Source organism: Grus americana, chromosome 2 (genome assembly GCF_028858705.1).
Source record: "Grus americana isolate bGruAme1 chromosome 2, bGruAme1.mat, whole genome shotgun sequence".
Lineage (NCBI taxonomy): Eukaryota > Metazoa > Chordata > Aves > Gruiformes > Gruidae > Grus > Grus americana.
The window spans coordinates 40,796,862-40,815,326 of record NC_072853.1 but is presented as its reverse complement, the minus strand read 5'-3'; the positions used below and the strand labels follow the sequence as shown (position 1 = coordinate 40,815,326).

The window sequence follows — 18,465 nt, the reverse complement described above, 5'->3', positions numbered from 1 at the left end:
GAGTAAACATATGGTACTGAGAGAAACAGTAAAGTGTACTGTTTACTTGAGATAAGTATTACATAAGTCTGCATACTTAGTTGACATCTGTAACTATTCCTGATTATTCTTAGCTGTGAAACTAAATTTTTATGTCTTCCATTCTGCTGATGCAGACTATACCACATGATTGTATATTATAATACGCTACTTGCAGCTAGCTCAGTAATTCCCAGTTACAACTAGGTTTTATTCAAATTATAAATATACTTAAATTGTGTATTTTAAGTTACAGATTAAAGTGCCACATGAAGTAAAAGTTCTTTAAGAAGCTTTTTAAAGGGGATTATTTTCAAGCCTCAAAGAGGAGGACAGGAAGAAAACTCCATCAATTATATTGCATTATCCTGAAAGTATGTTACAGGAGTTCTTATGGTAGGGCATACTACTAGAGGTGAATGGAAGGAAGAATGTGTGTACTAGCATAATATTTCTGAAGGAATAAATTTCATTCTTATGAGTCCCAAAAGTGCACTTGATATAAGTTTGTAGTACTGATTTATTGCTGGATTTGAAGAGTGAGAATTTAATCTGAAATATAATAGCTGTTTTTTTTAAACATTACAAATACTAGTGTTAAAACATGACAAATACTGTACTTAATCTTCTTTCCAGAACAAAACATAGCTATATTGATCTAGTAAGACCAAATGCTTCGAATTATTGGAATGGAGAGAGGAAGACAACTGTGGTTAGTAGAAGCAGTTAAAGATCTTTAATAATATGTTTAGATATCAGTAGTGAGTTTTGACTGGGTTATCACTGCAGTTTTCAATGCAGCTGCACTATTTCAGTCAAAAAGAGTTATTTCTGTTCTATCATGGAGATAACACTGTAGTGAATCAAGGTTTTAAATAAGATATTTTTGAGGGTAGCAGCAAATAAAGACATTGCTCCAGTTCAAAAATACGTCAGATAGCTACTTCAGGGACATGACAATGGACACCTTGTTAAGATCTCTTAAGCCTGAGGCTGAAATACTGGGAATGCTTACATATAATGAACATCAACTTTAAAACTGTTTTGCGAAGACATTTCTTGTATCCTTATCTTCAAATGCTCCATGTTTTAAATGATGTGCTGAATTGTCTTGACTGCATAACTCATCTAAGCTAGCATGTAGTTGTAAAAATAACAAAAAACTGCTTTGCTGCAAAATCAGTGCCACAGTGAGTATCGTTTATTTTTAATATATGTATAATTACAAGGATGGCAGAACTGAAGCCCAATATGATGCTTTTTACTGGTATTCTGGCTGCAAATTAAACCTCTGTGTTTGCATGCTGGTTAGTTTAAAAATGTGTATCTGAGAAGATATTTTTACATGCACAACTTACATGAAACTCTTTAAATATGTTATTATTTATGTATAAATGTAGCATTGTTATTGCTTAAGATGTAATGTACTTGCAAAGAAGGACAGAATCTGTGTGCTACTTGTTCCTAAAGAAACTTTAAAAAGTAAGAGTGAAATACTTATGTGTCTGTATGGCTTACAGAAGTGAACATTTCTAGTTGTTCAGTACCAAAGGGGTTTTTTTCTGTTCTTTTGTGTAATATTTAACTTTGATCTGAACTGCTTGGAAAGCAGGAAACAAGAAATGGTGTAACAGTAACTTCAAATTCTTCTGCTGTTAGAGGGCCAGGCCTGGAGTTTCAAAACCTAAATGCTAGCTTGTTGGGAGAAAACAGATAATGTAGTTCAAAATAACTTATTTTTGCTTTTAAGTCTTTTTATCAGAACAGACATTGACTGTACGAAGTTTTGTTACTGAATAGAAAAAAACCCTTGATTTTTGAAATTAATGTCAGTGAGAAATTGTTTATAAAACTCCATTATCACCTCAGCTTTCTAGTGGATTGGTAGATAGCGTTATACTAGAAAAGAGTGATATTTACCTAAATGACAATGTCTAAAGTTAGCATTGAAGGAATAGCTAGATAAATATACACACATCCCGTTGAAAGCAGTTTCATGAAGTATCTATGTCAGCTAGCATTGATAGCTCAAGCAAGTGTGATGTCTGTGGCTACTCCATGTAGTCTAAGTGCAGTATATGTAATTCTACTTACAGAAGTAATTCTGCTTTATGTAAGGGCTTGAATTAGATATTCCTATCTATGTAAGTTCTAATGGGGGCTTTTGGCTTATAAGGATGTCTCTGAAGAATAGTATTTACATAGACAGGTTACACCATGAAGCTAACTTTTTTTTTCCCCATCTTAGTGATTTAGAATCTAGACGAGAAGTCAAGAAAGAGGAAGGTGAAGCATTTGCACGAGAGCATGGACTTATCTTTATGGAGACATCTGCCAAAACTGCTTCCAATGTAGAGGAGGTAACTTTGCTGAACACTGATATTTTAGTAAAACAGTTGTTTTGAAATGTACTTTGTTATTTGTACAGATACTAAGGTTTTGGATTCCTTAATTTGAATTAACCACTCTTTATATTACGAGAGAGACAATGTCTACTTGTATCTGCATAGTACTAATTACATTGTTGAGATTCTAGTAATTAATATACTTGTTGTTTGAGGTTTTTTAAATATTTGGTCAGAGAAATGGGTATTTCTGTCTGCCCTGAAATCTAAAAAGTAAAACTAGAATAGATTTGCTAGTCCAAAGCAAGTCACGCTATTGGTATCCTTGGCAGATGGTATCCTTGGCAGGTGTCAGTTTAACGTGCTCTAAAGACGTCTTAATATTTCACAAATTCTTCAGAGCAGTCTGCTGCAGTGCTTTGGTATTTGTATTGTCCTTTTTCCCCTCTGATACCTAGCAGGAATCTTCTTTGCTAGAATTTCTTTTCCTGTCCTCTACATAGCTGCTGAAGAGGTTATTATCTTGGTTGCTGTAGTCTGCTATATATTTGAATAAGTTTTACAGTGTTTGCTACTTTAAGTTAAGTCTTCTGAAGTTTTGCTTGTATTTCATATTTCTGGACACATGTGAGTTCTTAGATGTTTCACCTTGATTTACTACATGCCTTTCTTGAAGGGTGGCTCTGGTGGGCTGACCTCAGCCAGCAGCTAAGTGCCTGTCCAGTTGCTCACTCCCTCCCCCTGTCTGGCAGGATGGGGGAGAGAACCAGGAGAGCCAAAGCAAGAAAAACACAGGGGTTGAGATAGGGTTTACTAAATGAAGGAAAGAGGAGGGGAGAAGAGTGATGGAAAGGCAGTCACTCACAACTTCCCACAGAAAAGATTGATTCCCAGCCAGTCGCTGAGCAACAGCTACTTTGGAAAGACTAGCCTTTGGCTTTTGTTGTTGAACATGTCATATAATATGAAATACCCCTTAGGCCAGTTCTGGTCAGCTGTCCTGGCTGTGTCTGCCCCCCAACACCTCACCAGTTTTTGCCTACCCCAACCCTAATCACCGCAGGGTGTGGAGTAAGAAACAGAAAACCTTGACACTGTGTAAGCCAGTAGCAGTAGCTAAAACATTGGTGTATTATCAACACTGTTTTAGTCGCAAATCCAAAACACAGCATTATACGTGCTGCTGTAGAGAAAACTAACTCCATCCTAGCCAGACACAGTACAATGGTGGACAGAGAGCTCCAGCTGAGATGTTAGTGCTATGGAAAGCAGAAAGATTGCTTCGCATGTCTTTCAGGCACATACTCAGTTCATACATCCCCACTTACTAACCTTCTTTGTAATAGCATGACGTAGTTCAGTTTCTCATACTATGTAATCTGCCCTTACTCTTTTCTAAAATTGTCCCAAATGCAAAATGGTGGACAACTGATGAGGGGGTGAGGTATGTTTTTAGTGGTAAAGCTGCCTAGTTTTGAAATATTTAGTATTTTTTGAAAAATTACAGTAAGAGTAACAAACAGCTTTCACTGACTTCATTCTGGTTTGTTACTACCTGATTCTAACATTATCATCTCTCTCCACGTCAAAAAATATGTGCTAGTGAATGAGTTGTCAGTGCCTAATACATCTGTGATTATCAGAAGGAAGATGAGCACAAAGTTCTATGTCAAAAAAGTTCATATAGAATCCTCTCCTCCTGATCATGTGAATGATTGCATGTATGTACTAACTTTCTAGTTCTGGTGGAAAAACTTTAGGATGTAATCCTTTTTAGTGACAAATTCATTCCTTAAATGGTATTCTCAGCCAACTCCGCAGAGGTGGCATGATCTAGAGTAGTTACAGCTGAAGAAGCAAAATCTTAATCTTTGAGCCAGTAAAAAGAAATGAGGAGAAATTGTAAGTGAAAGATACCACTTTGTGGACAAAAGACACCATTTTCATTTTCATGCTAATTCCGGATTGTTCAGTGTCAAAAAAATAGGAATGAGGAAAGAAATGGTGTGGGAACAGGCAACGTTTCAGGAAAGAACAAGAAGTATGCAAAATGGAGGCAAATCTAGCAAGCCTTCAGTACTTGTCTTCTGGACTGGAAAGAAATGATAGTTTTGTGACTGCCTGAGGATGTAGAAACTAAACAGGAAGAACAACATTTGAGGTAATGCAGCTAAAATTCGATGAAATTTTAAGCACATGAAATCTGTGGCCCTGTGTCCACAAATGTTATCTTATGTGGTAGCAATGAAGAACACTTTTACTGACTCATTTGGGAGACTAAGGGCTGAGAAAGTGAAGGGTTTTTACTAGAAAGAGTATGTATTTATATTGTTGGATTTTTCCATTGATGGAAATAGACTGGATTTAAAAAGCTGGACATTTTAAGTATCTGAACTTATATCTGGATTATTATATCAGATGTTTTCAAATGTATTTACATTAAAAGTGTCAAAGCAGACACTTTCTTCTACTTAGGTTTCAGATAAATTGTCAAAATACTTTAATGCATTTAATTTGAGTCTTGGAACGCTCATCTTTTCCAAAGTACTAAAATTTTTAGGTAGAACTGCTGGGGTCAAAGGGGCTCTCTCTAATTGTTTATAGGTTATTGGGGGATGACGGGGGAAAAAGCTATGGGATTTTTGGGAGAAGGAATATCCCTTTAATTACTCAGAAGCATCTTTAGTCCATGCTGATAAATCACTGATGACTATGGTGTATCAGGCACGGGTTATGTAGTTAACCATTACAGTTCCAGGACACTTGCAGAAATCATGTCTGTCTATGATACAGCATCAACAGTGCTGAAAGAGCAGGTAATTTTACTTGAGAGAAGGATATAGCTCCAGAGCAAAATGATGTAGGTTCTAACTAGCTAGCAGCAAAGACTTACGCAAACAAAAGTTTACATGAATACAGCTTCAGAAATATTTAAGAATTACGTGTAGCTATTAGGCCTCTGTTCTTTACTCTGTATTTAGCAAAGTCTTATAGAATGATAAAAATGAATCTTACATGTTAGTTTTAATTGCGTTATCAGCCTTTTATCCTTCTTATCCATCAGTAGGAAATATTCCTCAAAAAGGATGTTTTGGAGAAAGACACTGTTACTGTCAGGCACATTCATGTGTACATATGGAAATGCATAGATACAACAGGCTAGAACATTCCTAGGTAACAACTGCTGTCTTGTTTGCTCTTTCCCTTCCCAAAAGAGGGATTTCCTGTACTGAGGTCATGTAGTTGACTAATAAAGCCTTGGCCTGCTGCATTTGTGCCTGTGTTGTGTTGCTTAGTGGTTGCTATACAAAACAAAGTAGTAATGAAAGTGTATTTCTGGGTATTGAAGGAAGTAATGTGAGCATGATTGCCAGGAAAAGTGACAACAAAGAAGCTACACAGTATCTAGTAATAGGGCTTAAACTGTTCTTCCACCCATATGAGAGAAATAGTTAGATCCAACTTTGAGGCATCTGTCAAAAGTAGAATTAGGAAGAATACCCATTTTTCCTGGTCAAACATGTTTTGTGGAGTAAATGTTTCTTTCTCATTACAGGGCTGGTTCTCAAACATTGCTTTCTGAATCTGAGGCAAAAGCACTCATGACAAAAGAATCAAGACTGTTAAGGGTTTAGAAATAATCTTCTTGGGTTGTTCACAGAAGCCTTTCCTCAAATCACGTGAATCCTGTAGTCCTCTATAGCCTACCTCAGTATGTGGAAGCAGTCTATCTTGTTATAAATATAGATGGCTGCTCGAAATATCCATCTCCAGAATTTTATTTATTTTAACAAAAATGCTTTAATGCATTTTTAGTAGAATAAGAAAGAGTTTTTAGAGTAGAAAATAGGGTAAACTCATCTTCTTTAGTTCTTCAGCATGGCTGCTTGTGTCGATAATTTCTGAAGTATTAAGGGAGACTTCTCAGGAAGTTCTAAAAACCTTCTAAGGTAATTCTTCATGGAAAAATTAATGAGCATTTCTATAGGATCTGGTTCAAGATCTGGCGTGCATTTCTGAACATTATTGTCTCTAGTCTATGTCCAGACTAATACCTGGCCCTGCAACAACAGGGCTAGTAACTCTGTGGCTCTTGTACGCTGAATACCAAGTTCTTATCACTGGGGAATTCAGAAGGGACAACATGGCATAACAAACTGGTGGTGCCACAGAAGTTAACAGACAGATCTGCATCATAAAGCACAAGCAGATAGGCATAAAAGTCTGCTGTTCAGTGTATTGACTACTTGCATTTCATGTGGATGTAATACTGAAACACAGCAGCATGTGGGTGTGTGTCTGCTATGTTGTACCAGAAGCAGTTAAATGGCCAGAGGAGACTTTTCCTGATGGATTTTTTCATGTCTAGTTGAAAAAACATGTTTCTCTGTCAAAAGTGACAAGACAAGCCTCTAGACTTTGTTTTGATCAGTTTGACATTGATTGTGACTCAACATTATCTTACTTCGTGTCCTAAACCCAGGTTGGATGAGGCTTTGGGCAACGTGGTCTAGTGGAGGGTGTCCCTGCCCGCAGCAGGGGGGTTGGAACTAGATGATCTTTAAGGTCCCTTCCAACCCAAACCATTCTATGATAAATGTCTCTTGTAGAAGTTTGCACGCTAATGGTGCAGTCTTTAGCAGTTTCTTTATATGAACAAAGTGGTTTCTGATATAATGTTATTTCCCTTGCTCAAACCTGATTCCACCACTGTGTAATGCCTTAGTCAGTCTCTAGCTGTAGCAGTACATTGACCTGTTCCGTGTTTGGATCTTAAGACAGTTTAAAAATGTTCATTGTGCTCTTCAGGATTATGTCTCATAACCTACGTCTTGGATAGAAATGTGAAGCAGTGGAGAATATCCTGTTAGCTGTTTATCTTGTGCAAGGCTGTTAGGGGATGTTTATACCCTGTTTGCACAATAGGTAATTGGTAGTTGGAGCAGGAAGTAGATGTAGGCTCTTCCTTCATAGTTTCTGTGGAGATTTCTAAGAATTCGGTGTGGCCACAGAGTTAAATCATCATGTTTAATATGGAGTGGGACTGGGTGAGAAGAGTTTCTGAATCACTGGGAGGATAGAAAGATTTTTTCTGCTTTTTTCCTCAGTGATTTCTAAGCTGTACCACTAGTGCCTATCTGTTCTGCTTTCTGGAATTGTGGATCTGGGGATGTGTGTTCTGAAGTACTGTTCGCAGAATTCAATGTTGCCTATGTTTTTTTTCCTAAGAAAATACTGTGATGCCTATCAGTGGGCTTTTCACTTGTATACACATAAGTCTGAGGTCCAAACCCCAGGCATGTTTGCACTTGTTTTAATCATAACATCAGTTACTTTCTGGCCTTGCATTAAAACTACACATAATACTTAAGAATCTTTCTCTCATTTGCAAGAGACATTAACAACTTTATCACATTTGGTTTTTCATTAGTAGTTCCACAATGGTATATGACTGTTAATAGTAGCCTTACCTGAAACATGCAGTTCAAAGCTTGCTGAGTGGTTGCTGCTTCGGCAGTGTCTAACACTTGTAGAGGCAGAATAGAATCACCTGCATGAACTCAGGGTGACCATGCAGTCTCCTACAGCACATAGTACTTATCTTTGTGTCCCTGGAATATCATTTGTTTGAATCCATTTACATGCACTGATTCTCAAGAAGTAAAGTGGTATTTGGGAATAACTTTGTGCATTCTTCTTGCACTCCAGACTGCTACTTTAGTAATGATTAATGCGATCAACCTTAAGCAAAAGAGTTTTCTGGATACTGGTCAAACCAGTACTAGACACCGTCACTGTTCTGAAGCTGATCTCCCTTGACTTGTGCTGGTGTTTCACTGACTCCTGGTGTGGGAGTTGGTTTTGGTAAGTTGTTTCCTATATGGAGGGGATTATATAGCCCAATGCCAAGCTTTCACCTTAAGAGTATTGTCTTTGTTATTCCAAGTTGTCTGCACATAAATAGAATGCAATAATGGATTCTTTATTTAGGATTAAATCTGAATAGACTAACGATTTTGACTGAGCAGTGGACCACTTCTGCTACGTATAGCTGGATAGTCATTCAATGGTTTTGTTTCAGCTGTAACTTGATTTTCTCTTCAGGCAGCTTCTTTCATACTTTTGCTTAAATGGATAATGAATATTCAAAACCCCTGTAGCTTAAATAGTGGTACTACTCAGTCACAGATAAGGGAAAGAAGATGGCCTTTGTAATATTCTGAAGGGTAAAAATTAAAATCTCATGGAAAGATGGGATTCTTAGCAGCTCCCAATTTAGGAGTGTTTTTTGTTTCCCCTCCACACCCTTCCTAAACTCAACTAATTGCTGGTAAACAAACAGTTGTTTGACCTGATAATATGGTTAGCAGGGATGCAGTTAATAAAACTTGAAAATCCTAAGATGTTAATAGCTTTCATAGTAAGGTGAAGTGACAGACAAGATGTAACTTGCCCAGAACTTGCAAAAGAGCTGCATTTCTAGAGCATTGAGAGTCTTAAAAAACCCCAACAAAAACCAAAACAAAAACCCACCAAACAAAAAACACCAAAAACCCCCCAGCTGTTAGGTTTATCTTAACTTGTATCAAAACCAGTATTCCTCAAGTTTCTTGAAATCAAAGTTCTGTGGTGTCTCAGCTGCGTGAAGCTGGCACTTTAGCCAGTTTCTCCCATGAGAAAACAGAGAAGCAAAACTCTTGTCGATTCAGCTGTGGGAGAGAGAAGGGGCAGGACACCTGGTTCCAGGGAACAATCATAGCTTTTACCTCCCTGTGGCAAACCCTTGGACTGTGCCCCAACTGCACAGTAAGGAACACTGGCTCTGCCATGGTTCTTGAGGCTTCTGGGCATCCCAAGGTATAATCAGAGTAAGTTTCAGTTAATCGAGGGGTTTCAGGCTTTATAGAAGAGTACAAGAGGTATGATATGGCTGGCTGCCTGCCTGAGCTGTGGATTCTGCTGGAGAGATGGATTCTTAGTTCGGGGGTTTTTTTATCTTCTTTTTTCCTCAGGTGCTCTGTCCTTTGTTCAACAGCAGCTGCAGAACTTTTCAAGACACTTCAAGCTCTAGTAATGTGCATCTTCCCAATAAGTTTGTCACAAAGATTGAGCTTCAATGGGTACATATAAACAAATTGCTATCGAGTTCTGTTTTGCCCCTGTACACCTTTACTTCAAAAGTAAAGCTACAAATGTGTTGAGGTGCTTTTTGGGTTGTAGGCTTATTATATGGCATATTCCTACTGCTTGATAATTAACCCTTCTGTAACCCCTTTAGTGTCCTAGGCTTCTTTCTGAAGGATCATTTAGTTGTAAAAAGTATTGTTTTACAGTGCATAAAACAGCTGCTCAGAGCTTTGGGATCTCACTCTATTAAGTGACCATCCAGCACCACTTACACACTGGGATGGGGAAAGCTCTAGGGGTAAATCCATTTGTGGTCCATGTTGCTCTTTCAGATGCATTAATACTAATCTATATAATTTTACTGCTTAAAGATAGGAAACTGGGAGGGAGGAGGAAATTCTAGGTGTTGGCTGACCACAGAGGTGAGGGTCATGCTTTAGAATTTGGAGATATTTAACCTTTAAGCATTCCTCATTGTAAGAAAGCAACCAGAAATAATGACCACCCAATTTGGATTTCAAAGCACTAAATTTATTATTGCCACCAGAGGGCAGCATGTTACGTGAACTGGCAGTGCAGAATCTGATACATTCGGATTCTAAGTAAAGATGAACTTGTGAAATCTGAGTTTTGGAAAGTATCAGTAATTAGTTTACAAGTTGGTGGTGGTTTTTTTTCCTGTTATGTTCAGCTTGTAGCTAAGTCCTCAAACACTCATCATGGCATTGGCTTTCTGAGAAAGAGAAGTGACATTATTGACATCTGCCAAGTGAAAATTAAATGTAGCTGTTCTGTAACTTGTGTTCTGGTGCTCTTAGCTTATTATTTCTGCATCCAACTTCCATAAGACAGAGGTATCAGGAACTTACTCCCGTACTTCTTTCATTGTTTTTACGAGTTACAGAATTCATTCTTCCTGGTTTCATCTCAAGGATAATAAACCTACATTACTTGTTTTACTTTGTGTGGTGAAATGAATGTTGAAGTTGATTTAATTCTACGTTTGGTGTTTTTCGGATTAATTTGTCTTAAATGCAGCATCTGTGCTGTTTGGTAGTTGGGTTTTTGTGTTTTGAGTTGTTTGGGCTTTTTTGGGTGGGGTGGCTTTTTTGTTGTGGGGTTTTTTTGGGGGTTGGGTTTTTTGTTTGTTGGTTTTTTTGAGGTGAGCATTGTGAGACTTGAATGCTTGATTCCCATGTAGCAATATGATCTGGGAAACTCCTTATACAAACCATCTAAAGTGATATTATACTGGTATATTGTGACTCAAAGCCCTCCTCTGTTAGCTTTGCAGTAGGTGCAGGTTGACACAACAGGCAGATCACATCTTACAAGACTCACTTTCCCATTTGTACAGTAATATAACTTTTCTCAGCAGGGTATTACCTTTATTTGAACCTAGTTAAAATGTGAACACAATTGAAAAAAATGTTATATTAAAATAAATCACTGAATAACTTGTATACAACCTTTTTTTAATGCTGTGGTACAGATACATTCAGTAGTCTCATGCATAAAAGCATCACTAATTTGTGATTTAGAAAAATTAAAACCAAGAGTTAAACATTGAATGTAGACATTTTCCTGAAGTTACATTGTTTTTTTTAATCTTCCTGAAATGTAGTCTAGAATTTTTATATTTGGAAGTCTAACACACTTTTTTTTGCAAAAGTGTGTGTCTCCGTTTTTTGAGTAATGGAGTTACTGCGTACTATGACCTTGCCATCTGTCAGGTGACTGAGTATAAATCCAGATTGAATCTGGTACTGCCTCTCCTGAGGTGGTGAAAATAAACCTGGACCTGAGCTGATTTGGGATGGTGATGGTGCTCAAGCATCTTTGTGTAGTGCTTTAGTAACAGCAGCATTATGGGAGTGTACAGTGCAACTGCAGTAGGCTTGGTAGGCAGCCAGCCGAGTCCATGTGGGCTTGCTGGTTGAGGTCTTGTGCTGTGTGGAAGTGGCTAAACTGCACCTGGATCCAAGTTGGCGTGTGAAATGCTACAGCTGTGTTCTTGCAGTCCCCTGCACATGGTCTAATAAATCCAAACTGGATTTGAGGGGAAACCGCTCTGTCTCCCTGCATACATGGCTCAGTTAATCTGCAAATAGGATAAACTGCCCATAAATAATTGAGAGTTTATAGTATACTGCATGTTCCAGATAAGAGTTAGAACATGCAGTATTAAAAGAGATTTTTAGAAGAAGTCAATTATACTGAGTTCACCTTCTTGTCCTTGCTAATTGGGGCAGCAGCATGCAATGCCAAAATCTGATATAATATTCTTAAAGTGAGTAGACTGGTATTTTCAGTAAAGTTCTCAGGTGGTTATTTTGAGTCCACTTATACTTTGAAGTGTAAGCTGACTTAATATACATGGATGCAAGAAACAAATGGAAGTCTCGAGGGATGCAAGTCTCTTTTCATGGCTGATTAGTAGTAATTTTTCAGAATCCGTACCAACTGAGGAAAACATGAGGTAGATTTATTATGTGCTATATTCTTGTGAAACCATTGTTTTCAAATAGGAATTATTTATATGTGACCCAGTGCAGCCTGGCGTCTTGCCATGAAGCATAACAGTACGTGCTGGTTTAACGCTAATATGTGGTGCACCATAATCACTGATAGAAGTGTAGTGATCAGATTATGTCTCTTCAAGACAACTGAAATGATAGAACTGAGGTGAATGGAATACTTGAATTTTTCAGATCAACAGTTTCTTGGGCAGTATGTTTATATTAAAAATAGACTGTAATGAACTCAGTATGCTTTTTTGCTTTGTACAGTACATGTGTAATAACTGGGGGGGATGTGAGTGTTGTTAAATCACACCATTTTCAAGTGCATTTTATTATTTTTTTTATGAGGATAGTTGCATTCCTGCAGTGATCTGTTCTTGAATGTAGCATCCAGAAGATATTTTATACTTGGTTGTGTTAGTTTGGAGGTTGTCGTCTGTTAAAATTCTAGTTTTGTTGGTGTAAAGTAATTTTTATAGATCTAATGTAATTCCCATGAAATTAATTCTAAGAGCCTAGGCATACTTAGCCAACGTCTTCTAGAATTGTTAGAAGTGCCAATTGTTAAGTGCTTGTTTATGTGAAGTTATCATAACACATTTTTAAGACTTCAAGGTCTGTTTAATGTCCCACTGAAATAGAAGCAAGTAAGTATCCTCACAGATTCCAGCTGTGTGAATTTCCAAAGTTTTTGACTCAGGCCTTTCAGTGGGCCCATGTATGAGGCTGTTACAATAATCAGTGTGTTATCAGAAACCAAGATAACTTTGATTTTTTTTTCTTATGTTGAAAACTTCAATTTATGAGGAATTTGAATCAATTCGTAGTTGGCCGAAAGCCAATTTTTCTCCTCAACTCTAACGCGTGTTTGAAAAACGAACTCACTTCCTAAGTGCCTTGTGAATCTGCAATGATTAATTCTTCTCATTATTTTGCTGCAAATTCTCATGACCCTCTGTGATGATTCGATCACCCACTTAGAGTTTATGCATATTCATATCTTTCCACTCCTGCTGCAGTCGTTGAAGTCTCCTTCACTGGCTGTGGTGTGTGCTTGGTGCAGTAATTGAGCTGCAGTAGATTGATTACTCTGGGGAGCTGTAAGGCCTTTAAAGGTGAAAACATATCAGTCCTGTTAATTAGGAAACAAAGCTCTGGTGGCAAGTTCAGCAGTCAAATGCTTCCAGTGTAGAAATGAGGAAAGGTATGATTTGTTCCTTTCCATGAACCCTGTTTACTTTTTTGTATTTGAATTAGATCTATGTTTGCTGTAATAGGCTTGTGCAGAAGATAGCGTATCTTGTATGATTTCATGGTGTTGGTATCTTAAAACAAAAAGAACTATATGTTAGATATTGATTGTAATTATTAGCTGCTGTTAATTACCTCTTAAATTATAGATCATTTTAGGCATTACTTGACCTATAAAGTTAAATGAGAGATGAAAAATGGAATCACTGATTGTAAACTTCAGCCAAAAACATTTGTATCATTCACTTTTTCAGACCTGAATGTCAAAGTCTTTTCTCTGAATTAAAACAATAGATTTTCAGAAACCATAATAAAACCTGGGGTCCCTCCTTTCTACTATTAAGATGTCTATTGCCTATCTTGTGCAAGATTAATTAAAGAGACTACGTTCTTAAAATTAGGTGAATATTAAATGATAGCATAAGGTTTCATCCAGCAGACAGCATCCTTACATCATCATTGTAAGTACCCTGTGGTTTTATGTTGCTAAGCACTCTAATCTAGAGTGGCCTATTACAAAGATATTAAGGGTAGGGGAAACCATCTGCCACACAATCTATCCATAAGGGTCAGAAATAAATAATTTACAAGTAATTTATATATCTTAAAACCCACTTTTTCCCTGTAATTACGGGACAACAGATTGTAGAATACAGATGCTGTGAAAATGTCACTGTTTTTGTAAACAGCGTGTGATCCATTGCTACTTCAGGGCAGGTTATAGGATGCTGTTGTCATACCTGTTCCTGCTGAGGTCAGGAAGAAAAGTCTTCCTGAAACAACTGCACATGAGATCAGACTCCAATTACTGCGTCTTACACCAATGGATATGGATATCACATTCATTGTTTGTGTGGTGTTTTGTTTTTTTTTTTGCTTCTGTTTTAGGCATTTATTAACACTGCAAAGGAGATCTACGAGAAAATCCAGGAAGGAGTTTTTGACATTAATAATGAGGTAACTTTTAGTACTCTGAATGCTTTTTGTTTGTTTTTATAAATGTACAAAATTCACCATCTCTGGAAGGCTGGACAGTAAAATATTTGTCTGTTCCATTTGGATATAGAACTGTCTGCCATTGTGATAAAAATGGATTAAAATAAGTGACCCTATCCATCCATGAAGCATTGCAAAATAATATAAATCCCCAAAAGAGAAGAAAATCCACTTTCATCCACTTCTCCATATGGTGTCATCTGTTTTCAAAGATAATTTTCCACTATGTAAATGGGGGACCATGTTGATATGCCAGATGCACTCCATGAGCTGTCCAGTGTAGGGGAGGGATTGCTTTGAGAGTTACATAAAAGACTTTTGAAATGTTCCTGGTTTAGGTGGCTGGGTTCTGTAGGGAATAAAAGATTAGCCATTTTGCCTGTGCACATTACCGAAATTACAGATTATCGAGGCCTGACTCTTTGCTTGTTTGATGTGGGGGTGGGGAGGTGGAGCTAGGAGCACTTTTGTAATGCAGGAGCCTAGAAAGACCTATAATGTCTCTTGAATTAGGAAATGATTGTGCTGTTGAAAATCTTGCGCAGTTAGGACAGAGGTTCATGGCTATAGAAAAAGCAGATTCAAATTCAGTGGTAGTAAATAGAAATCTTAGGATCATATAGAAATGTTAGTATTGTGTGAGTTCTCTGTTAACATTTACATAAAAAGTCACATCACAAAGTTTAAATTTGACAACGTGAAGTGGTTTGTCCTTTCTGGTGCCCAGGTTTTTTTTATCCTGCATGTCCCTAAATATCATTGCTGAGGTGCTTAGTGAAGCCGCATGTGAAAATCTGCACCACCACTCTCTGTTCTGTATCTGCCCTGTGCAGAGGAGCATTCTCTGTCCGGGACTGTCAGTCTGACACTTCTCTTAAGCATTATAGTCCTTGCAGAATTGTTCAAAGAGTAATGAGGGAATTGGCAGGACTCAATTAAATAGTTTCACCTCTTTCTGCTTAATATATTCCAACATGAGAAAATTTAGACTATTAAAAATATTGCTTTTATGAGTTTAGAGAGGAAACAATGAGAAACTTCAGTCGTATGCGAAGTGTTTGCATTAGGAAACTTGTAGCTAAATAAGACCTGAATAGTAATCCTTCAAAGACATGAATTCTGACTGGAAAATGTGTGTGTGCGTGTATGGTGTTTTGGTGAAACACTTTTTAAATTCAGTTTAGTGATGAAAATCTTAACATTTTCTTTAACATTTTTCCTAAAGAAAATACACTCAGTAGTGCAATATAAATTGGACAGTAATCAGAGTGAATGAAAAAGCATGCTCGTTGTATCTGTCGAGTTTCATATAGTAGCTGACTGCTTTACTGTGCCTTATGGAGCTTTGATTGCAATATGCTGTCAAGAGCCAACAGTCCGTGCTATTTATTTGGCTTTATGCCAAGTCTGGCTCCTTGATTCCTCAAGAAGTTGCTATCAGCCCAGAGGGGGCAAAACCAATGAGCCATAGGGCATGCTTTTTATTAAAGAGGAGTCAAAGAGCGAAAAGAAACCACATCAGCTGCTGTCAATACTGAGCTAGTGCCAGAAACCCCAAGGCTACTACTGTTGCAGAACAACTGCCAAGCACTATAAATCTGAGATTTACTGTGACGCAAAGTTTCCTTAAGAGCTTAATTTCTGAAGCTACTGTATTACTTTTCTCAAAGTGCTGTATTTTTAGGTAAAATCCACTTGAGGGAGTGAGGGTTAAGATATAAGTGTGATTTTGATGAATGAAAGAGTTACGCTGTGTGTGGGTTCTTGGCAAGTAGCCATGTCTTTCGGGATCATAGAAATTATTGATGACACAGAACACTCGTATGCCCTTAGCCTCTACAGCTGATTCAACACAGAAAGAAATGCTGTCTAGAGAGGAAAAGTTTTATATTAAACTATTAAACTAATGGAGATTTTGGTGAGAGGGGAGAGGTTATACGTTCCTAGCCAATGCTATGTATTTTTAAAGCCTTATGCCAAGTAGTAATTCAAATACAGCTCTCGCTCTGTGTTTTTGTGTTAGGAGTTTAAGGTACAGAGTTTAACATAGCGATAAAATTTAAATGAGAAGGAAAGCATCTTGCTTTAAATGATATTTAATTGCCAAGGACATATTGCTAAAAAATATATAAACTTTGCTATATTTCTTGCATACATTAGGAGAACTTGCTTATATGATCTTCTAAAAAAAAAAAAAAAAGCTTTTCAGGTATATTAGTATTCTAGAATACTTACACTGTGTATTAAACTTCATTTCAGGCAAACGGCATAAAAATTGGGCCTCAACATGCTGCCACTAATGCAACACTTGCAGGCAATCAGGGAGGACAACAAGCTGGAGGAGGCTGCTGTTGAGCCTGTTTTTACTTTCTAGCTGCCTGGATGGGGCCTACTAACTTGTTTGTTCACCCTTCCCTCCCCCCCCGCCCCGCTCGCCTCCAATTCAATTCAACTGAGACATGAAACTTGTAAGTTGGTTTCCTGTTGCAGAAGAAGACTTTATCCTTCAAATTCTTGTATAACTTTGAATAAATGGTTAATGTTCACTTAAAGACAGATTTTGGAGATTGTATTCATATCTATTTACATTTGATTTCTAGGTCAATTGATGTGATTATTTTTGTTAAATGTTGTCTTGTGCCCTTGACTACGAACTGAATTGTATTAAACACTACAAAGTCATCTGAGTATTTTAATCAGTTTGTGTAGTTAGGTTTCCCAGCTCCTGCGGTTACCTAATGTTTAATATTGTAGAGCTGTCCTCAAGTTTTTTGTCAATTTTCAAGGCTATAAAGAGCAGCAGAAGGACTCTTTTAATTCTGTATTTATCACTTTCTGTATATATAGTTTAATAACCTGCTTGGGTGTACTTGCCAAGCTAGAATTCTTTAATGCATTTGCATAAATTCTATACTACTTAGAGCTTGAAAACTACAGAAGCATTAATAGAAGTTGCTTGGACGCTAAATTTTAAGCCTTTTTGACATTGTTAGCATGTTCATCCTCCCCTGTCATTATCCTGAAGTCCAAGAGAAATGCTTAATGTATATTACTAGAGGCTACATACGTGCTATCTATTTTAATGCCAAATGTTTGCTGTTTGTCCACAATTTCCACAGCACCTCTTCAGAAATGGATTAGCTGTTTGCCTTAACGAATACTATAGGTAAAAACAGAGTATGGATGAAAAGTAGAGGAGGAGTTGAAAAATTTAAAATGGCACATTATAAAAATGTTGATCTTTTCTAAATGTGTTTTTTTTTCTTGTTTACCACTTGATTTCTAGGTATATTTTTCATGCAAGGACAGTTTTTCAACCTAAATGTACAGTGGTTGTGTAAAGTTTTCTTTTAGTGACAACTTGTAATCCTAAATATATGGTAAGCATCTTGTCTATTGTGAAGAGGGTGTGAAAATAAAATCTGCCAGTTTGGAAATCTTGATGAAAATCAAAACTAGAAATGCTTTGGTACTTATTACAGTGGTGGTTGGGGGGGAATGTTTTGCCTCAAGTGAAAGGGTTGCAACAGTGCAAAACAAAATCCTGTGTTTAAGTGTTCATTTGTTAAAGTACAGAATATTCATGTCACTTTTCCTACAAATGAGGAAACAATTGATTTTCCATCTCATCCTATTTATATAAATTGCCAGATAAAAGGGTGACACTAATGCTAGGCCATGCTTCATGTATCCAAAAAAAAATAAAGGGAGGGGAATGACTGCAAAATTTTTGTCTTACTGGACCAATACTGACTGCAACACAACACTGGGGGACATGGATCCTCATGTCATCCGTTCTTGTTGTCAGAACTTTAACATCGAAAGTGAATAAAGTTCAGCCTGACAGGTGTAACATAGCAGTGGTTCTGAAATTAAATAAAGTTTGAAAAACGTGTGGAACCTTTTGTTTGTATCTGGGGAAAGGGAAAACTGATAAGGATTTACGTAAGTTGCTGACTTCAAATCTGTCTTACACATTCAGAAGCATTATGAACAATGCAATGTAATTTTCAACAATTTAAATTCCTAAGAGGGTACTTCATTTACATACTTTCAGTTGCTGACTGTTTATTACATAATATTTATATTTATAAAACACAAACACTTATTGCTTCAGTTGAAGCTTGAAAATTGTGCTGCATGACAGTGAAACCATGGGACTGAATTGCGTTGATGCTGAGGGAAAACTGGCTTGTCGTAACTAG

At 37.2% G+C, this 18,465-nt stretch overlaps 1 protein-coding gene across 1 annotated transcript in view; it reads left to right on the top strand.

Annotated features, from left to right (window-relative positions):
* Positions 1–18,157, top strand: part of RAB2A (RAB2A, member RAS oncogene family) — a 45,379-nt gene extending 27,222 nt beyond the window's left edge. Inside the window, exons 6-8 of the mRNA XM_054818683.1 lie at positions 2,267–2,378; positions 14,153–14,221; positions 16,520–18,157. Coding sequence (XP_054674658.1) covers positions 2,267–2,378; positions 14,153–14,221; positions 16,520–16,615 — 277 coding nt within the window. The 3' untranslated portion in view covers positions 16,616–18,157. The remainder of the gene's footprint in view (positions 1–2,266; positions 2,379–14,152; positions 14,222–16,519) is intronic.
* The last annotated feature ends 308 nt before the right edge of the window (positions 18,158–18,465 follow it).